This window comes from Lissotriton helveticus, chromosome 3_2 (genome assembly GCF_964261635.1).
Source record: "Lissotriton helveticus chromosome 3_2, aLisHel1.1, whole genome shotgun sequence".
NCBI classification, from domain to species: Eukaryota; Metazoa; Chordata; class Amphibia; order Caudata; family Salamandridae; genus Lissotriton; species Lissotriton helveticus.
The window spans coordinates 482,921,461-482,940,976 of record NC_136062.1 but is presented as its reverse complement, the minus strand read 5'-3'; the positions used below and the strand labels follow the sequence as shown (position 1 = coordinate 482,940,976).

General features: G+C 52.0%; 1 protein-coding gene across 3 annotated transcripts in view; it reads left to right on the top strand.

The window, feature by feature from the left end:
* Positions 1-19,516, top strand: part of AMBRA1 (autophagy and beclin 1 regulator 1) — a 581,139-nt gene that overhangs the window by 389,097 nt on the left and 172,526 nt on the right. For all 3 annotated transcript variants that reach the window (XM_078684411.1, XM_078684412.1, XM_078684409.1), the window contains one exon: positions 11,682-11,836. In XM_078684411.1, the coding sequence (XP_078540537.1) occupies positions 11,682-11,836 (155 nt within the window). The remainder of the gene's footprint in view (positions 1-11,681; positions 11,837-19,516) is intronic.

Below are 19,516 nucleotides of genomic sequence, written 5' to 3'. Positions count from 1 at the left end.
CCTGTGAGACTGGGAATGAGATGTACGAGGGCTGACAGCTTCCAGAGTCTGGGTCTGCACTCCTGTGAGACTGGGAATGAGATGTATGAGGGCTGACAGCTTCCAGAGTCTGGGTCTGCACTCCTGTGAGACTGGGATTGAGGTGTACGAGGGCTGAGAGAGTCCAGAGTCTGGGTCTGCACTCCTGTGAGACTGGGAATGAGATGTACGAGGGCTCACAGCTTCCAGAGTCTGGGTCTGCACTCCTGTGAGACTGGGAATGAGATGTATGAGGGCTGAGAGAATCCAGAGTCTGGGTCTGCTCTCCTGTGAGACTGGGAATGAGATGTATGAGGGCTGAAAGCGTCCAGAGTCTGGGTCTGCACTCCTGTGAGACTGGGAATGAGATGTACGAGGGCTGACAGCTTCCAGAGTCTGGGTCTGCACTCCTGCGAGACTGGGAATGAGATGTATGAGGGCTGACAGCTTCCAGAGTCTGGGTCTGCACTCCTGTGGGACTGGGAATGAGATGTATGAGGGCTGAGAGCGTCCAGAGTCTGGGTCTGCACTCCTGTGAGACTGGGAATGAGATGTACGAGGGCTGAGAGCGTCCAGAGTCTGGGTCTGCACTCCTGTGAGACTGGGAATGAGATGTACGAGAGCTGAGAGAGTCCAGAGTCTGGGTCTGCACTCCTGTGAGACTGGGAATGAGATGTACGAGGGCTGAGAGCGTCCAGAGTCTGGGTCTGCACTCCTGTGAGACTGGGAATGAGATGTATGAGGGCTGAGAGAGTCCAGAGTCTGGGTCTGCACTCCTGTGAGACTGGGAATGAGATGTATGAGGGCTGAGAGAATCCAGAGTCTGGGTCTGCTCTCCTGTGAGACTGGGAATGAGATGTATGAGGGCTGACAGCTTCCAGAGTCTGGGTCTGCACTCCTGTGATACTGGGAATGAGATGTACGAGAGCTGACAGCTTCCAGAGGCTGGGTCTGCACTCCGGTGAGACTGGGAATGAGATGTACGAGGGCTGACAGCTTCCTGAGTCTGGGTCTGCACTCCTGTGAGACTGGGAATGAGATGTACGAGGGCTGACAGCTTCCGGAGTCTGGGTCTGCTCTCCTGTGAGACTAGGATTGAGGTGCACGACGGCTGACAGCTTCCGGAGTCTGGATCTCCACACCTGTGACACTGGGAATGAGATGTATGAGGGCTGACAGCTTCCAGAGTCTGGGTCTGCACTCCTGTGAGACTGGGATTGAGGTGTACGAGGGCTGAGAGAGTCCAGAGTCTGGGTCTGCACTCCTGTGATACTGGGAATGAAATGTACGACAGCTGACAGCTTCCAGAGTCTGGGTCTGCACTCCTGTGATACTGGGAATGAGATGTACGAGGGCTGACAGCTTCCGGAGTCTGGGTCTGCACTCCTGTGAGACTGGGAATGAGATGTACGAGAGCTGAGAGAGTCCAGAGTCTGGGTCTGCACTCTTGTGAGACTAGGAATGAGATGTACGAGGGCTGAGAGCGTCCAGAGTCTGGGTCTGCACTCCTGTGAGACTGGGAATGAGATGTACGAGGGCTGAGAGCGTCCAGAGTCTGGGTCTGCACTCCTGTGAGACTGGGAATGAGATGTACGAGAGCTGACAGCTTCCAGAGTCTGGGTCTGCACTCCTGTGATACTGGGAATGAGATGTACGAGGGCTGAGAGCGTCCAGAGTCTGGGCCTGCACTCCTGTGAGACTGGGAATGAGATGTACGAGGGCTGACAGCTTCCAGAGTCTGGATCTGCACTCCTGTGAGACTAGGATTGAGGTGCACGACGGCTGACAGCTTCCGGAGTCTGGATCTCCACACCTGTGACACTGGGAATGAGATGTACGAGGGCTGAGAGCGTCCAGAGTCTGGGTCTGCACTCCTGTGAGACTGGGAATGAGATGTACGAGAGCTGAGAGATTCCAGAGTCTCTGTCTGCACTCCTGTGAGACTGGGAATGAGATGTACGAGAGCTGACAGCTTCCAGAGTCTGGGTCTGCACTCCTGTGATACTGGGAATGAGATGTATGAGGGCTGACAGCTTCCAGAGTCTGGGTCTGCACTCCTGTGAGACCGGGAATGAGATGTACGAGGGCTGAGAGCTTCCAGAGTCTGGGTCTGCACTCCTGTGAGACTGGGAATGAGATGTACGAGAGCTGACAGCTTCCAGAGTCTGGGTCTGCACTCCTGTAATACTGGGAATGAGATGTATGAGGGCTGGCAGCTTCCAGAGTCTGGGTCTGCACTCCTGTGAGACTGGGATTGAGGTGTACGAGGGCTGAGAGAGTCCAGAGTCTGGATCTGCACTCCTGTGAGACTGGGAATGAGATGTACGAGGGCTGACAGCTTCCAGAGTCTGGGTCTGCACTCCTGTGAGACTGGGAATGAGATGTATGAGGGCTGAGAGCTTTCAGAGTCTGGGTCTGCACTCCTGTGAGACTGGGAATGAGATGTACGAGGGCTGAGAGCTTTCAGAGTCTGGGTCTGCACTCCTGTGAGACTGGGAATGAGATGTACGAGGGCTGACAGCTTCCAGAGTCTGGGTCTGCACTCCTGTGAGACTGGGAATGAGATGTATGAGGGCTGAGAGCGTCCAGAGTCTGGGTCTGCACTCCTGTGAGACTGGGAATGAGATGTAAGAGGGCAGACAGCTTCCAGAGTCTGGGTCTGCACTCCTGCGAGACTGGGAATGAGATGTATGAGGGCTGACAGCTTCCAGAGTCTGGGTCTGCCCTCCTGTGATACTGGGAATGAGATGTATGAGGGCTGACAGCTTCCAGAGTCTGGGTCTGCACTCCTGTGAGACTGGGATTGAGGTGTACGAGGGCTGAGAGAGTCCAGAGTCTGGGTCTGCACTCCTGTGAGACTGGGAATGAGATGTACGAGGGCTGACAGCTTCCAGAGTCTAGGTCTGCACTCCTGTGAGACTGGGAATGAGATGTATGAGGGCTGAGAGCTTTCAGAGTCTGGGTCTGCACTCCTGTGAGACTGGGAATGAGATGTACGAGGGCTGAGAGCTTCCAGAGTCTGGGTCTGCACTCCTGTGAGACTGGGAATGAGATGTACGAGAGCTGACAGCTTCCAGAGGCTGGGTCTGCACTCCTGTGAGACTGGGATTGAGGTGTACGAGGGCTGAGAGAGTCCAGAGTCTGGGTCTGCACTCCTGTGAGACTGGGAATCAGATGTACGAGGGCTCACAGCTTCCAGAGTCTGGGTCTGCACTCCTGTGAGACTAGGAATGAGATGTATGAGGGCTGAGAGAGTCCAGAGTCTGGGTCTGCACTCCTGTGAGACTGGGAATGAGATGTATGAGGGCTGAGAGAATCCAGAGTCTGGGTCTGCTCTCCTGTGAGACTGGGAATGAGATGTATGAGGGCTGAAAGCGTCCAGAGTCTGGGTCTGCACTCCTGTGAGACTGGGAATGAGAAGTACGAGGGCTGACAGCTTCCAGAGTCTGGGTCTGCACTCCTGCGAGACTGGGAATGAGATATATGAGGGCTGACAGCTTCCAGAGTCTGGGTCTGCACTCCTGTGGGACTGGGAATGAGATGTATGAGGGCTAAGAGCGTCCAGAGTCTGGGTCTGCACTCCTGTGAGACTGGGAATGAGATGTACGAGGGCTGACAGCTTCCAGAGTCTGGGTCTGCACTCCTGTAATACTGGGAATGAGATGTATGAGGGCTGACAGCTTCCGGAGTCTGGGTCTGCACTCCTGTGAGACTGGGATTGAGGTGTACGAGGGCTGAGAGAGTCCAGAGTCTGGGTCTGCACTCCTGTGAGACTGGGAATGAGATGTACGAGGGCTGACAGCTTCCAGAGTCTAGGTCTGCACTCCTGTGAGACTGGGAATGAGATGTATGAGGGCTGAGAGCTTTCAGAGTCTGGGTCTGCACTCCTGTGAGACTGGGAATGAGATGTACGAAGGCTGAGAGCTTCCAGAGTCTGGGTCTGCACTCCTGTGAGACTGGGAATGTGATGTATGAGGGCTGACAGCTTCCAGAGTCTGGGTCTGCACTCCTGTGAGACTGGGAATGAGATGTACGAGAGCTGACAGCTTCCAGAGTCTGGGTCTGCACTCCTGTGAGACTGGGATTGAGGTGTACGAGGGCTGAGAGAGTCCAGAGTCTGGATCTGCACTCCTGTGAGACTGGGAATGAGATGTACGAGGGCTGACAGCTTCCAGAGTCTGGGTCTGCACTCCTGTGAGACTGGGAATGAGATGTATGAGGGCTGAGAGCTTTCAGAGTCTGGGTCTGCACTCCTGTGAGACTGGGAATGAGATGTACGAGGGCTGAGAGAGTCCAGAGTCTGGGTCTGCACTCCTGTGAGACTGGGAATGAGATGTACGAGGGCTGACAGCTTCCAGAGTCTGGGTCTGCACTCCTGTGAGACTGGGAATGAGATGTATGAGGGCTGACAGCTTCCGCAGTCTGGATCTGCACTCCTGTGAGACTGGGAATGAGATGTATGAGGGCTGACAGCTTCCAGAGTCTGGGTCTGCACTCCTGTGAGACTGGGAATGAGATGTATGAGGGCTGACAGCGTCCAGAGTCTGGGTCTGCACTCCTGTGAGACTGGGAATGAGATGTAAGAGGGCAGACAGCTTCCAGAGTCTGGGTCTGCACTCCTGTGATACTGGGAATGAGATGTATGAGGGCTGACAGCGTCCAGAGTCTGGGTCTGCACTCCTGTGAGACTGGGAATGAGATGTAAGAGGGCAGACAGCTTCCAGAGTCTGGGTCTGCACTCCTGTGATACTGGGAATGAGATGTATGAGAGCGGACAGCTTCCAGAGTCTGGGTCTGCACTCCTGTGAGACTGGGAATGAGATGTACGAGGGCTGACAGCTTCCAGAGTCTGGGTCTGCACTCCTGTGAGACTGGGAATGAGATGTATGAGGGCTGACAGCTTCCAGAGTCTGGGTCTGCACTCCTGTGAGACTGGGATTGAGGTGTACGAGGGCTGAGAGAGTCCAGAGTCTGGGTCTGCACTCCTGTGAGACTGGGAATGAGATGTACGAGGGCTCACAGCTTCCAGAGTCTGGGTCTGCACTCCTGTGAGACTGGGAATGAGATGTATGAGGGCTGAGAGAGTCCAGAGTCTGGGTCTGCACTCCTGTGAGACTGGGAATGAGATGTATGAGGGCTGAGAGAATCCAGAGTCTGGGTCTGCTCTCCTGTGAGACTCGAATGAGATGTATGAGGGCTGAAAGCGTCCAGAGTCTGGGTCTGCACTCCTGTGAGACTGGGAATGAGATGTACGAGGGCTGACAGCTTCCAGAGTCTGGGTCTGCACTCCTGCGAGACTGGGAATGAGATGTATGAGGGCTGACAGCTTCCAGAGTCTGGGTCTGCACTCCTGTGAGACTGGGATTGAGGTGTACGAGGGCTGAGAGAGTCCAGAGTCTGGGTCTGCACTCCTGTGAGACTGGGAATGAGATGTACGAGGGCTCACAGCTTCCAGAGTCTGGGTCTGCACTCCTGTGGGACTCCTGTGGGACTGGGAATGAGATGTATGAGGGCTGAGAGCGTCCAGAGTCTGGGTCTGCACTCCTGTGAGACTGGGAATGAGATGTACGAGAGCTGAGAGAGTCCAGAGTCTGGGTCTGCACTCCTGTGAGACTGGGAATGAGATGTACGAGGGCTGAGAGCGTCCAGAGTCTGGGTCTGCACTCCTGTGAGACTGGGAATGAGATGTATGAGGGCTGAGAGAGTCCAGAGTCTGGGTCTGCACTCCTGTGAGACTGGGAATGAGATGTATGAGGGCTGAGAGAATCCAGAGTCTGGGTCTGCTCTCCTGTGAGACTGGGAATGAGATGTATGAGGGCTGACAGCTTCCAGAGTCTGGGTCTGCACTCCTGTGATACTGGGAATGAGATGTACGAGAGCTGACAGCTTCCAGAGGCTGGGTCTGCACTCCGGTGAGACTGGGAATGAGATGTACGAGGGCTGACAGCTTCCTGAGTCTGGGTCTGCACTCCTGTGAGACTGGGAATGAGATGTACGAGGGCTGACAGCTTCCGGAGTCTGGGTCTGCACTCCTGTAAGACTGGGAATGAGATGTACGAGGGCTGACAGCTTCCAGAGTCTGGGTCTGCACTCCTGTGAGACTGGGAATGAGATGTATGAGGGCTGACAGCTTCCAGAGTCTGGGTCTGCACTCCTGCGAGACTGGGAATGAGATGTATGAGGGCTGACAGCTTCCAGAGTCTGGGTCTGCACTCCTGTGAGACTGGGAATGAGATGTACGAGAGCTGACAGCTTCCAGAGTCTGGGTCTGCACTCCGGTGAGACTGGGAATGAGATGTATGAGGGCTGACAGCTTCCAGAGTCTGGGTCTGCACTCCTGCGAGACTGGGAATGAGATGTATGAGGGCTGACAGCTTCCAGAGTCTGGGTCTGCACTCCTGTGGGACTGGGAATGAGATGTATGAGGGCTGAGAGCGTCCAGAGTCTGGGTCTGCACTCCTGTGGGACTGGGAATGAGATGTAAGAGGGCAGACAGCTTCCAGAGGCTGGGTCTGCACTCCGGTGAGACTGAGAATGAGATGTACGAGGGCTGACAGCTTCCAGAGTCTGGGTCTGCACTCCTGCGAGACTGGGAATGAGATGTATGAGGGCTGACAGCTTCCAGAGTCTGGGTCTGCACTCCTGTGAGACTGGGAATGAGATGTATGAGGGCTGACAGCTTCCAGAGTCTGGGTCTGCACTCCTGTGATACTGGGAATGAGATGTATGAGAGCTGACAGCTTCCAGAGGCTGGGTCTGCACTCCGGTGAGACTGGGAATGAGATGTACGAGGGCTGACAGCTTCCTGAGTCTGGGTCTGCACTCCGGTGAGACTGGGAATGAGATGTACGAGGGCTGAGAGCGTCCAGAGTCTGGGTCTGCACTCCTGTGAGACTGGGAATGAGATGTACGAGGGCTGACAGCTTCCGGAGTCTGGATCTGCACTCCTGTGAGACTGGGAATGAGATGTATGAGGGCTGAGAGAATCCAGAGTCTGGGTCTGCTCTCCTGTGAGACTAGGATTGAGGTGCACGACGGCTGACAGCTTCCGGAGTCTGGATCTCCACACCTGTGACACTGGGAATGAGATGTATGAGGGCTGACAGCTTCCAGAGTCTGGGTCTGCACTCCTGTGAGACTGGGATTGAGGTGTACGAGGGCTGAGAGAGTCCAGAGTCTGGGTCTGCACTCCTGTGATACTGGGAATGAGATGTACGACAGCTGACAGCTTCCAGAGTCTGGGTCTGCACTCCTGTGATACTGGGAATGAGATGTACGAGGGCTGACAGCTTCCGGAGTCTGGGTCTGCACTCCTGTGAGACTGGGAATGAGATGTACGAGAGCTGAGAGAGTCCAGAGTCTGGGTCTGCACTCTTGTGAGACTAGGAATGAGATGTACGAGGGCTGAGAGCGTCCAGAGTCTGGGTCTGCACTCCTGTGAGACTAGGAATGAGATGTACGAGGGCTGAGAGCGTCCAGAGTCTGGGTCTGCACTCCTGTGAGACTGGGAATGAGATGTACGAGAGCTGACAGCTTCCAGAGTCTGGGTCTGCACTCCTGTGATACTGGGAATGAGATGTAGGAGGGCTGAGAGCGTCCAGAGTCTGGGTCTGCACTCCTGTGAGACTGGGAATGAGATGTACGAGGGCTGACAGCTTCCAGAGTCTGGATCTGCACTCCTGTGAGACTAGGATTGAGGTGCACGACGGCTGACAGCTTCCGGAGTCTGGATCTCCACACCTGTGACACTGGGAATGAGATGTACGAGGGCTGAGAGCGTCCAGAGTCTGGGTCTGCACTCCTGTGAGACTGGGAATGAGATGTACGAGAGCTGAGAGAGTCCAGAGTCTGGGTCTGCTCTCCTGTGAGACTGGGAATGAGATGTACGAGAGCTGACAGCTTCCAGAGTCTGGGTCTGCACTCCTGTGAGACTGGGAATGAGATGTATGAGGGCTGACAGCTTCCAGAGTCTGGGTCTGCACTCCTGTGAGACCGGGAATGAGATGTACGAGGGCTGAGAGCTTCCAGAGTCTGGGTCTGCACTCCTGTGAGACTGGGAATGAGATGTACGAGAGCTGACAGCTTCCAGAGTCTGGGTCTGCACTCCTGTAATACTGGGAATGAGATGTATGAGGGCTGACAGCTTCCAGAGTCTGGGTCTGCACTCCTGTGAGACTGGGATTGAGGTGTACGAGGGCTGAGAGAGTCCAGAGTCTGGGTCTGCACTCCTGTGAGACTGGGAATGAGATGTACGAGGGCTGACAGCTTCCAGAGTCTGGGTCTGCACTCCTGTGAGACTGGGAATGAGATGTATGAGGGCTGAGAGCTTTCAGAGTCTGGGACTGCACTCCTGTGAGACTGGGAATGAGATGTACGAGGGCTGAGAGAGTCCAGAGTCTGGGTCTGCACTCCTGTGAGACTGGGAATGAGATGTACGAGGGCTGACAGCTTCCAGAGTCTGGGTCTGCACTCCTGTGAGACTGGGAATGAGATGTATGAGGGCTGACAGCTTCCGGAGTCTGGATCTGCACTCCTGTGAGACTGGGAATGAGATGTATGAGGGCTGACAGCTTCCAGAGTCTGGGTCTGCACTCCTGTGAGACTGGGAATGAGATGTATGAGGGCTGACAGCGTCCAGAGTCTGGGTCTGCACTCCTGTGAGACTGGGAATGAGATGTAAGAGGGCAGACAGCTTCCAGAGTCTGGGTCTGCACTCCTGTGATACTGGGAATGAGTTGTATGAGGGCTGACAGCGTCCAGAGTCTGGGTCTGCACTCCTGTGAGACTGGGAATGAGATGTAAGAGGGCAGACAGCTTCCAGAGTCTGGGTCTGCACTCCTGTGATACTGGGAATGAGATGTATGAGGGCTGACAGCTTCCAGAGTCTGGGTCTGCACTCCTGTGAGACTGGGAATGAGATGTACGAGGGCTGACAGCTTCCAGAGTCTGGGTCTGCACTCCTGTGAGACTGGGAATGAGATGTATGAGGGCTGACAGCTTCCAGAGTCTGGGTCTGCACTCCTGTGAGACTGGGATTGAGGTGTACGAGGGCTGAGAGAGTCCAGAGTCTGGGTCTGCACTCCTGTGAGACTGGGAATGAGATGTACGAGGGCTCACAGCTTCCAGAGTCTGGGTCTGCACTCCTGTGAGACTGGGAATGAGATGTATGAGGGCTGAGAGAGTCCAGAGTCTGGGTCTGCACTCCTGTGAGACTGGGAATGAGATGTATGAGGGCTGAGAGAATCCAGAGTCTGGGTCTGCTCTCCTGTGAGACTGGGAATGAGATGTATGAGGGCTGAAAGCGTCCAGAGTCTGGGTCTGCACTCCTGTGAGACTGGGAATGAGATGTACGAGGGCTGACAGCTTCCAGAGTCTGGGTCTGCACTCCTGCGAGACTGGGAATGAGATGTATGAGGGCTGACAGCTTCCAGAGTCTGGGTCTGCACTCCTGTGGGACTGGGAATGAGATGTATGAGGGCTGAGAGCGTCCAGAGTCTGGGTCTGCACTCCTGTGAGACTGGGAATGAGATGTACGAGGGCTGAGAGCGTCCAGAGTCTGGGTCTGCACTCCTGTGAGACTGGGAATGAGATGTACGAGAGCTGAGAGAGTCCAGAGTCTGGGTCTGCACTCCTGTGAGACTGGGAATGAGATGTACGAGGGCTGAGAGCGTCCAGAGTCTGGGTCTGCACTCCTGTGAGACTGGGAATGAGATGTATGAGGGCTGAGAGAGTCCAGAGTCTGGGTGTGCACTCCTGTGAGACTGGGAATGAGATGTATGAGGGCTGAGAGAATCCAGAGTCTGGGTCTGCTCTCCTGTGAGACTGGGAATGAGATGTATGAGGGCTGACAGCTTCCAGAGTCTGGGTCTGCACTCCTGCGAGACTGGGAATGAGATGTATGAGGGCTGAGAGCGTCCAGAGTCTGGGTCTGCACTCCTGTGAGACTGGGAATGAGATGTATGAGGGCTGAAAGCGTCCAGAGTCTGGGTCTGCACTCCTGTGAGACTGGGAATGAGATGTACGAGGGCTGACAGCTTCCAGAGTCTGGGTCTGCACTCCTGCGAGACTGGGAATGAGATGTATGAGGGCTGACAGCTTCCAGAGTCTGGGTCTGCACTCCTGTGGGACTGGGAATGAGATGTATGAGGGCTGAGAGCGTCCAGAGTCTGGGTCTGCACTCCTGTGAGACTGGGAATGAGATGTACGAGGGCTGAGAGCGTCCAGAGTCTGGGTCTGCACTCCTGTGAGACTGGGAATGAGATGTACGAGAGCTGAGAGAGTCCAGAGTCTGGGTCTGCACTCCTGTGAGACTGGGAATGAGATGTACGAGGGCTGAGAGCGTCCAGAGTCTGGGTCTGCACTCCTGTGAGACTGGGAATGAGATGTATGAGGGCTGAGAGAGTCCAGAGTCTGGGTCTGCACTCCTGTGAGACTGGGAATGAGATGTATGAGGGCTGAGAGAATCCAGAGTCTGGGTCTGCTCTCCTGTGAGACTGGGAATGAGATGTATGAGGGCTGACAGCTTCCAGAGTCTGGGTCTGCACTCCTGCGAGACTGGGAATGAGATGTATGAGGGCTGAGAGCGTCCAGAGTCTGGGTCTGCACTCCTGTGAGACTGGGAATGAGATGTACGAGGGCTGACAGCTTCCAGAGTCACCAGGATGGCAGTGCTCTGGTATGGGGACTGAGGACCAAGCATCCCACTTATGCAGGGATTCAGTGGGGGGCTGATCAGACTTGGGATTCTTACTGAGAGGAAACTGAGACTGGGAGGCAGCTTACAGTGGGTGTAGTTACTTGGAGGAGCCTCACTAAGGGGGGTTTTAGAGGAAGGAACCATATTGGGTGGTGTTGGTAGGAGAAAGGTCAGTATGTGGCGTATTGCATGCTGGAATAAAACATATACTTGGGCTCGTTACTGGGAGGGCATGGAATGCACTCTGGATGGTTACAAGGAGTGAGCTCTCAATGGGCATTGTTGGTATGAGGAAGCTCCTGGTTGCAAGAAGATCACAGAGAGGATTGTCACTGGGAGGAAGTTCACACTAGTTGGTATTACACCCAGGAAGCTCCCAGAGGGGATTTTTACTGGGAGAAAGACCACATTAGCTGTTGTTGCACCCAGGAAGCTCCCAGGGGGATTGTTACTGGGAAGGAAGACCACATTAGCTGTTATTGCATGCAGGAAGCATCCAGTGAGGTTGGAAGGAAAAGTCCCATTGGGATCTCATAGGAAGAAAAACAATTTCTTGATTTCTGCTTGCAGGAAAATCCAAGCGTTGATTGTTACTGGGAGGAAACTCGCACGGGGTATTATTAGGAGGGTGGTTTTTTGGATGAAAGCTCACAAGGGATGTTATTGCTGGGAGAAAGTTGCACTTTGGATTGTTATTTAGGGAAGTTTACATTTGCGTTATGAGTGAGCGGAAGCTCAGGCACATGGTCGCTCCTGGGAGGAAGCTCCAGTGGAGCTTGGTTTGAGAGGAAGCTCACACCTGGGAAAAGCTCACCTGGGGGTGCTGCCGCTGCAACAAAGCTCACAACAGGTGTTGCTGGGAGGAAGCTACACTTGGGTTATTACAGGAAGAGCTTGGGGAGTGTGTTATTCAGATGAAGTGCTAGTTATAGCTGAATCGTGATCAGCATCTCTCTTATGCCTCCAGGTCCAAATGCCATCTCGGTAAGCCTGTCGCCAATGGGTCGGTACGTGATGGTTGGCCTGGCCTCGCGCCGGATCCTGCTGCATCCATCAACAGAGCATACTGTGGCGCAAGTGTTCCGGCTGCAGCAGCCTCATGGTGGGGAGACATCAATGAGGGTGAGTCCGTGGGGTTCCCCACACTGGAATAATGCATGTCATGGATGAGGGGGGTACAGGGTGTGTTCATCTTTCACTGAGAGAATTATATATTACGTCCTTGTGCTGGCATACACAGCCCTGTGATACCTATAGAGGCTCCTTGGACTGGCATTTGTAGCATTTTGTAGCAGTCGTGATCTGTAGAGATGATACACGCAGGTCTGTGCAAAAGCAGTCGCCTGCAGAGCTGTCTCCAGTTGGCTTACATAGCTCTGCAGGATCGAACACCTCTGTAGCTGTCTTCAGCTGGCAGGTATAGCCCCTTCAGAAGCATACACGTGTCAAGATGTGAGTTATAGTACACCGACCTGTACAGGATCAGCCATCTGCGGGTGTACCTTGAGCTGGCATATATAGCCCCTTCAGAAGCAGACAAGTGTCAAGATGTCGTAAGTTATTATACACCGGCCTGTACAGGATCAGCCATCTGCGGGTGTACCGCGAGCAGGCAGGTATAGCCCCTTCAGAAGCAGACAAGTGTCAAGATGTCATGAGTTATAATACACCGACCTGTACAGGATTCACCACCTGTGGGTGTGCCGTGAGCTGGCATTTATAGCCCCTTCAGAAGCATACACGTGTCAAGATGTCGTGAGTTATTATACACCGACCTGTACAGGATCAGCCACCTGCGGATGTACCGCGAGCAGGCAGGTATAGCCCCTTCAGAAGCAGACAAGTGTCAAGATGTCATGAGTTATAATACACCGACCTGTATAGGATTCACCACCTGTGGGTGTGCCGTGAGCTGGCATATATAGCCCCTTCAGAGGCAGACATGTGTTAAGATGTCGTAAGTTATTATACACCGGCCTGTACAGGATCAGCCATCTGCGGGTGTACCTTCAGCTGGCAGGTATAGCCCCTTCAGAAGCAGACAAGTGTCAAGATGTGAGTTATAATACTCCGGCCTGTACAGGATCAGCCATCTGCGGGTGTACCGTGAGCTGGCATATATAGCCCCTTCAGAAGCATACATGTGTCAAGATGTGAGTTATTATACACCGACCTGTACAGGATCAGCCATCTGCATGTGTACCGCGAGCAGGCATATACAGCCCCTTCAGAGGCAGACACGTGTCAAGATGTGAGTTATAGTACTCCGACCTGTACAGGATTCACCACCTGTGGGTGTACCGTGAGCTGGCATATATAGCCCCTTCAGAAGCATACATGTGTCAAGATGTGAGTTATTATACTCCGGCCTGTACAGGATCAGCCACCTGTGGGTGTACCGTGAGCTGGCATATACAGCCCCTTCAGAAGCATACACGTGTCAAGATGTGAGTTATTATACTCCGGCCTGTACAGGATCAGCCATCTGCGTGTGTACCGCGAGCAGGCATATATAGCCCCTTCAGAAGCATACACGTGTCAAGATGTCGTAAGTTATTATACTCCGGCCTGTACAGGATCAGCCATCTGCGGGTGTACCTTGAGCTGACATATATAGCCCCTTCAGAGGCAGACACGTGTCAAGATGTCGTGGGTTATATACACCTGTATGTACAGGATCAGCCACCTGTGGGTGTACCGTGAGCTGGCATATACAGCCCCTTCAGAAGCATACACGTGTCAAGATGTGAGTTATTATACACCGACCTGTACAGGATCAGCCATCTGCGGGTGTACCTTGAGCTGGCATATACAGCCCCTTCAGAAGCATACACGTGTCAAGATGTCGTAAGTTATTATACACCGGCCTGTACAGGATCAGCCATCTGCGGGTGTACCGCGAGCTGGCATATACAGCCCCTTCAGAAGCATACACGTGTCAAGATGTCGTAAGTTATTATACACCGGCCTGTACAGGATCAGCCATCTGCGGGTGTACCTTGAGCTGGCATATACAGCCCCTTCAGAAGCATACACGTGTCAAGATGTCGTAAGTTATTATACACCGGCCTGTACAGGATCAGCCATCTGCGGGTGTACCTTGAGCTGGCATATACAGCCCCTTCAGAAGCATACACGTGTCAAGATGTCGTAAGTTATTATACACCGGCCTGTACAGGATCAGCCATCTGCGGGTGTACCTTGAGCTGACATATATAGCCCCTTCAGAAGCAGACATGTGTTGAGATGTTGTGAGTTATAATACACCTGTATGTACAGGATCAGCCACCTGCGTGTGTACCGCGAGCAGGCATATATAGCCCCTTCAGAGGCAGACACGTGTCAAGATGTCGTGAGTTATATACACCTGTATGTACAGGATCAGCCACCTGTGGGTGTACCGTGAGCTGGCATATATAGCCCCTTCAGAAGCATACATGTGTCAAGATGTGAGTTATTATACACCGGCCTGTACAGGATCAGCCATCTGCGGGTGTACCTTGAGCTGGCATATACAGCCCCTTCAGAAGCATACACGTGTCAAGATGTCGTAAGTTATTATACACCGGCCTGTACAGGATCAGCCATCTGCGGGTGTACCTTGAGCTGACATATATAGCCCCTTCAGAAGCAGAAATGTGTTGAGATGTTGTGAATTATAGTACACCGACTTGAACAGGATCAGTCATCTGTGGGTGTACCGTGAGCTGGCATATACAGCCCCTTCAGAAGCATACATGTGTCAAGATGTGAGTTATTATACACCGACCTGTACAGGATCAGCCATCTGCGGGTGTACCTTGAGCTGGCATATACAGCCCCTTCAGAAGCATACATGTGTCAAGATGTGAGTTATTATACACCGACCTTTACAGGATCAGCCATCTGCGGGTGTACCTTCAGCTGGCAGGTATAGCCCCTTCAGAAGCATACACGTGTCAAGATGTGAGTTATTATACTCCGGCCTGTACAGGATCAGCCATCTGCGGGTGTACCTTCAGCTGGCAGGTATAGCCCCTTCAGAAGCAGACATGTGTTAAGATGTGAGTTATTATACACCGACTTGAACAGGATCAGCCACCTGCGTGTGTACCGCGAGCAGGCATATATTGCCCCTTCAGAGGCAGACACGTGTCAAGATGTCGTGAGTTATACACACCTGTATGTACAGGATCAGCCACCTGTGGGTGTACCGTGAGCTGGCATATATAGCCCCTTCAGAAGCATACATGTGTCAAGATGTGAGTTATTATACACCGGCCTGTACAGGATCAGCCATCTGCGGGTGTACCTTGAGCTGGCATATACAGCCCCTTCAGAAGCATACACGTGTCAAGATGTCGTAAGTTATTATACACCGGCCTGTACAGGATCAGCCATCTGCGGGTGTACCTTGAGCTGGCATATACAGCCCCTTCAGAAGCATACACGTGTCAAGATGTCATGAGTTATAATACACCGACCTGTACAGGATCAGCCATCTGCGGGTGTACCGCGAGCAGGCATATATAGCCCCTTCAGAGGCAGACACGTGTCAAGATGTCGTGGGTTATATACACCTGTATGTACAGGATCAGCCACCTGTGGGTGTACCGTGAGCTGGCATATATAGCCCCTTCAGAAGCATACATGTGTCAAGATGTGAGTTATTATACACCGGCCTGTACAGGATCAGCCATCTGCGGGTGTACCTTGAGCTGGCATATACAGCCCCTTCAGAAGCATACACGTGTCAAGATGTCGTAAGTTATTATACACCGGCCTGTACAGGATCAGCCATCTGCGGGTGTACCTTGAGCTGGCATATACAGCCCCTTCAGAAGCATACACGTGTCAAGATGTGAGTTATTATACACCGGCCTGTACAGGATCAGCCATCTGCGGGTGTACCTTGAGCTGACATATATAGCCCCTTCAGAAGCAGAAATGTGTTGAGATGTTGTGAATTATAGTACACCGACTTGAACAGGATCAGTCATCTGTGGGTGTACCGTGAGCTGGCATATATAGCCCCTTCAGAAGCATACATGTGTCAAGATGTGAGTTATTATACACCGGCCTGTACAGGATCAGCCATCTGCGGGTGTACCTTGAGCTGGCATATACAGCCCCTTCAGAAGCATACACGTGTCAAGATGTCGTAAGTTATTATACACCGGCCTGTACAGGATCAGCCATCTGCGGGTGTACCTTGAGCTGGCATATATAGCCCCTTCAGAGGCAGACACGTGTCAAGATGTCGTGGGTTATATACACCTGTATGTACAGGATCAGCCACCTGTGGGTGTACCGTGAGCTGGCATATATAGCCCCTTCAGAAGCATACACGTGTCAAGATGTGAGTTATTATACACCGGCCTGTACAGGATCAGCCATCTGCGGGTGTACCTTGAGCTGGCATATACAGCCCCTTCAGAAGCATACACGTGTCAAGATGTCGTAAGTTATTATACACCGGCCTGTACAGGATCAGCCATCTGCGGGTGTACCTTGAGCTGGCATATATAGCCCCTTCAGAGGCAGACACGTGTCAAGATGTCGTGGGTTATATACACCTGTATGTACAGGATCAGCCACCTGTGGGTGTACCGTGAGCTGGCATATATAGCCCCTTCAGAAGCATACATGTGTCAAGATGTGAGTTATTATACACCGGCCTGTACAGGATCAGCCATCTGCGGGTGTACCGCGAGCAGGCATATATAGCCCCTTCAGAAGCATACACGTGTCAAGATGTGAGTTATTATACACCGGCCTGTACAGGATCAGCCATCTGCGGGTGTACCTTGAGCTGGCATATACAGCCCCTTCAGAAGCATACACGTGTCAAGATGTCGTAAGTTATTATACACCGGCCTGTACAGGATCAGCCATCTGCGGGTGTACCTTGAGCTGGCATATATAGCCCCTTCAGAGGCAGACACGTGTCAAGATGTCGTGGGTTATATACACCTGTATGTACAGGATCAGCCACCTGTGGGTGTACCGTGAGCTGGCATATATAGCCCCTTCAGAAGCATACACGTGTCAAGATGTGAGTTATTATACACCGGCCTGTACAGGATCAGCCATCTGCGGGTGTACCTTGAGCTGGCATATACAGCCCCTTCAGAAGCATACACGTGTCAAGATGTCGTAAGTTATTATACACCGGCCTGTACAGGATCAGCCATCTGCGGGTGTACCTTGAGCTGGCATATACAGCCCCTTCAGAAGCATACACGTGTCAAGATGTCGTAAGTTATTATACACCGGCCTGTACAGGATCAGCCATCTGCGGGTGTACCGCGAGCAGGCATATATAGCCCCTTCAGAGGCAGACACGTGTCAAGATGTCGTGGGTTATATACACCTGTATGTACAGGATCAGCCACCTGTGGGTGTACCGTGAGCTGGCATATATAGCCCCTTCAGAAGCATACATGTGTCAAGATGTGAGTTATTATACACCGGCCTGTACAGGATCAGCCATCTGCGGGTGTACCTTCAGCTGGCAGGTATAGCCCCTTCAGAAGCAGAAATGTGTTGAGATGTCGTGAGTTATAATACACCGACTTGAACAGGATCAGCCATCTGTGGGTGTACCGTGAGCTGGCATATATAGGTCTCTACTGGATCCCACTCCTGTGACGCTGCCTTGAGGTGGCGTGCGTGATCACACACACATGACGGGACCTGTGTGTTATCAGACACCTAGGGAGCTGCCTTAACATGTCACACTTAGCACAGTATTAGTCAAGTGTAGGGCTGCATTTACTAGACATACACATAGGTCTGAGTAGTAGCCGAGATGTGTAAAGCTGCTCTGATCCGGCACTCACAGGCCTCCGCTCTCGTACTAGGGTTGAAGTCCCACCGATAGTTCCACAGTGTATTCAGTGCAGTCCTTCAGACGTCAGAGTAGTAATCAAGTTTATAGCTCATTCAGCTGACTGTGATATGTTGAAATGACCTCTATGAATCTAAAATAAAATGACTGCATGTTCTGGTTGTGGGGGGCGAGTGGGAGGATGGGGGGGGAGTAGATACCTGCCAATGGTCTCTCTGAGCCTCAGTGACCTGCCTTTAGAAGCCTCTGCCCCGTGCTCCTCATTGCAGAGAACATTTTGTTGCTCTGTGGTGCAAGGATCTCTTATGATAGTCTATCTAGCAAGGCTCAGCGAATGTGTAACCCAGGCAGAGGAGGCTTTTTTCAGGCGGGCCCAATCTCTTCAGTGGTTGAGACGAAGAGCCTCAGCTGGACGGGTCTTGCCTTCCTTCGTGCAGTGGCCTGTCTGACTTTTGCAGGTGGCTGGGCAGGTCCGACATCGCTAAATTCCACCGTTTGTCTTTTCCTGAATTATTGTATGAGGCAAGATGTAGAAACTATTCTGGTAAGCGGATGATGAACCCATATACTGAATTTACTGATAGCCTAAGATAAACCCAGAGTAACCAAGAAGTGTTTAGAATAGATCAGGTGTATCATTTACTCTCGTCGCCAGTGGTAGATCACTTGCATAAATGTTCGCCAGATATTGTAAGTGGACTTAGTGGACAGAAATAAAACCTATGAGTTCAAGTTGCAATACTGATAGAAAATCTGTAGAATCTAGCCATGAATATGATAGACCAGGAATATAATGTGTCTCATTGGCCAGTGGTAGACTAGAGTCCCCAGTTATCGAAGAGAGGTACATTTTGAGTTTACTTGTCCACTGAGGGCCAAATGTAAAATTGAGAGCTGGCGGCCATTGACAAAGCAGAATGTACAGCCTTTATAAACGAGTTTTTAAATCAGGAGTCATTGCATTTGTTGTCATTTCATTGCATATAAAATGTATAATTCCGTGCTGGTGGCCAGTACCAAAGCGTGGTGTGCTATAGAGGCTTCACATTCAAACTCATTACATCGTTTTCTTTACATTGCAGTTAAGATTTATAATTCAACTCTGGTTGCTCTTGATGGATCAGATTTAAACTTCAGTCTAGCTTGCAAGCAGTGCGGCCAGCTCTTGAACGTAGCGCTCATGAGTCTTTGATGGACGAGGTGCAGGAGTTTTACTTTAGTTAACTTCACTCATTCCAGGTGCACGATCAGAGCAGTAGCATGTCCAAGTAGTGAACCAAAGTTCTCAGGAGTCATTGGCGTTGAAGTTGGAATATGAAAGTGCACGCAGAATACTGCAGACCGGTGACAAATGACAGGGCAGAGGTCTTCGAGCCGCTGCTGCCGGTGAAGGTCTACGATTAGAAGAAACCGAAGGATCTAGCTAAGAAGATAGTGTAGAAGGCTTGGTGTTGGCTACATTGAACAGTTTTATTCATAATTGTACAATTAACATCTGCTGACCAGTCATGGGAGCAGACCCTTTTCTGCTTTTTATGGAACTCTCGAAAACATTTGACTTCGTTAATAGGGCCAGTCTTTGGAGCACTTGACAGCAAAGCGAGTTGGGCGAAGTCTGCTTCAGTTTGGCTCCAATTAGAATCTATAAATGTAGTAAGATCTGACTGGGGAAGGAAGGTGAAGTGACTTCCACCCTCCGGTTCAGTGGAGTGTGCTAGGAATGTGCTATCGCGCTGTCCACAGGTAACCTCTGTATTAAGGATTAGAGCTGAAAATTCTAACCTTCAAGTTGTGGTCCAATTTCACTTTAGGTTACTACAGTGTAGGAAACTCAACTCTTTTGACATGGTTACCCCCACTTTTTGCCTGGTATCTGGTGCAAGTTTGACTGAAAGTGTTCTGGATTTCTGCTAACCAGGTACCTAGTACCGTGTTCTTTCCCTAAACTGTACAATTGTTATACGGTGTGCACC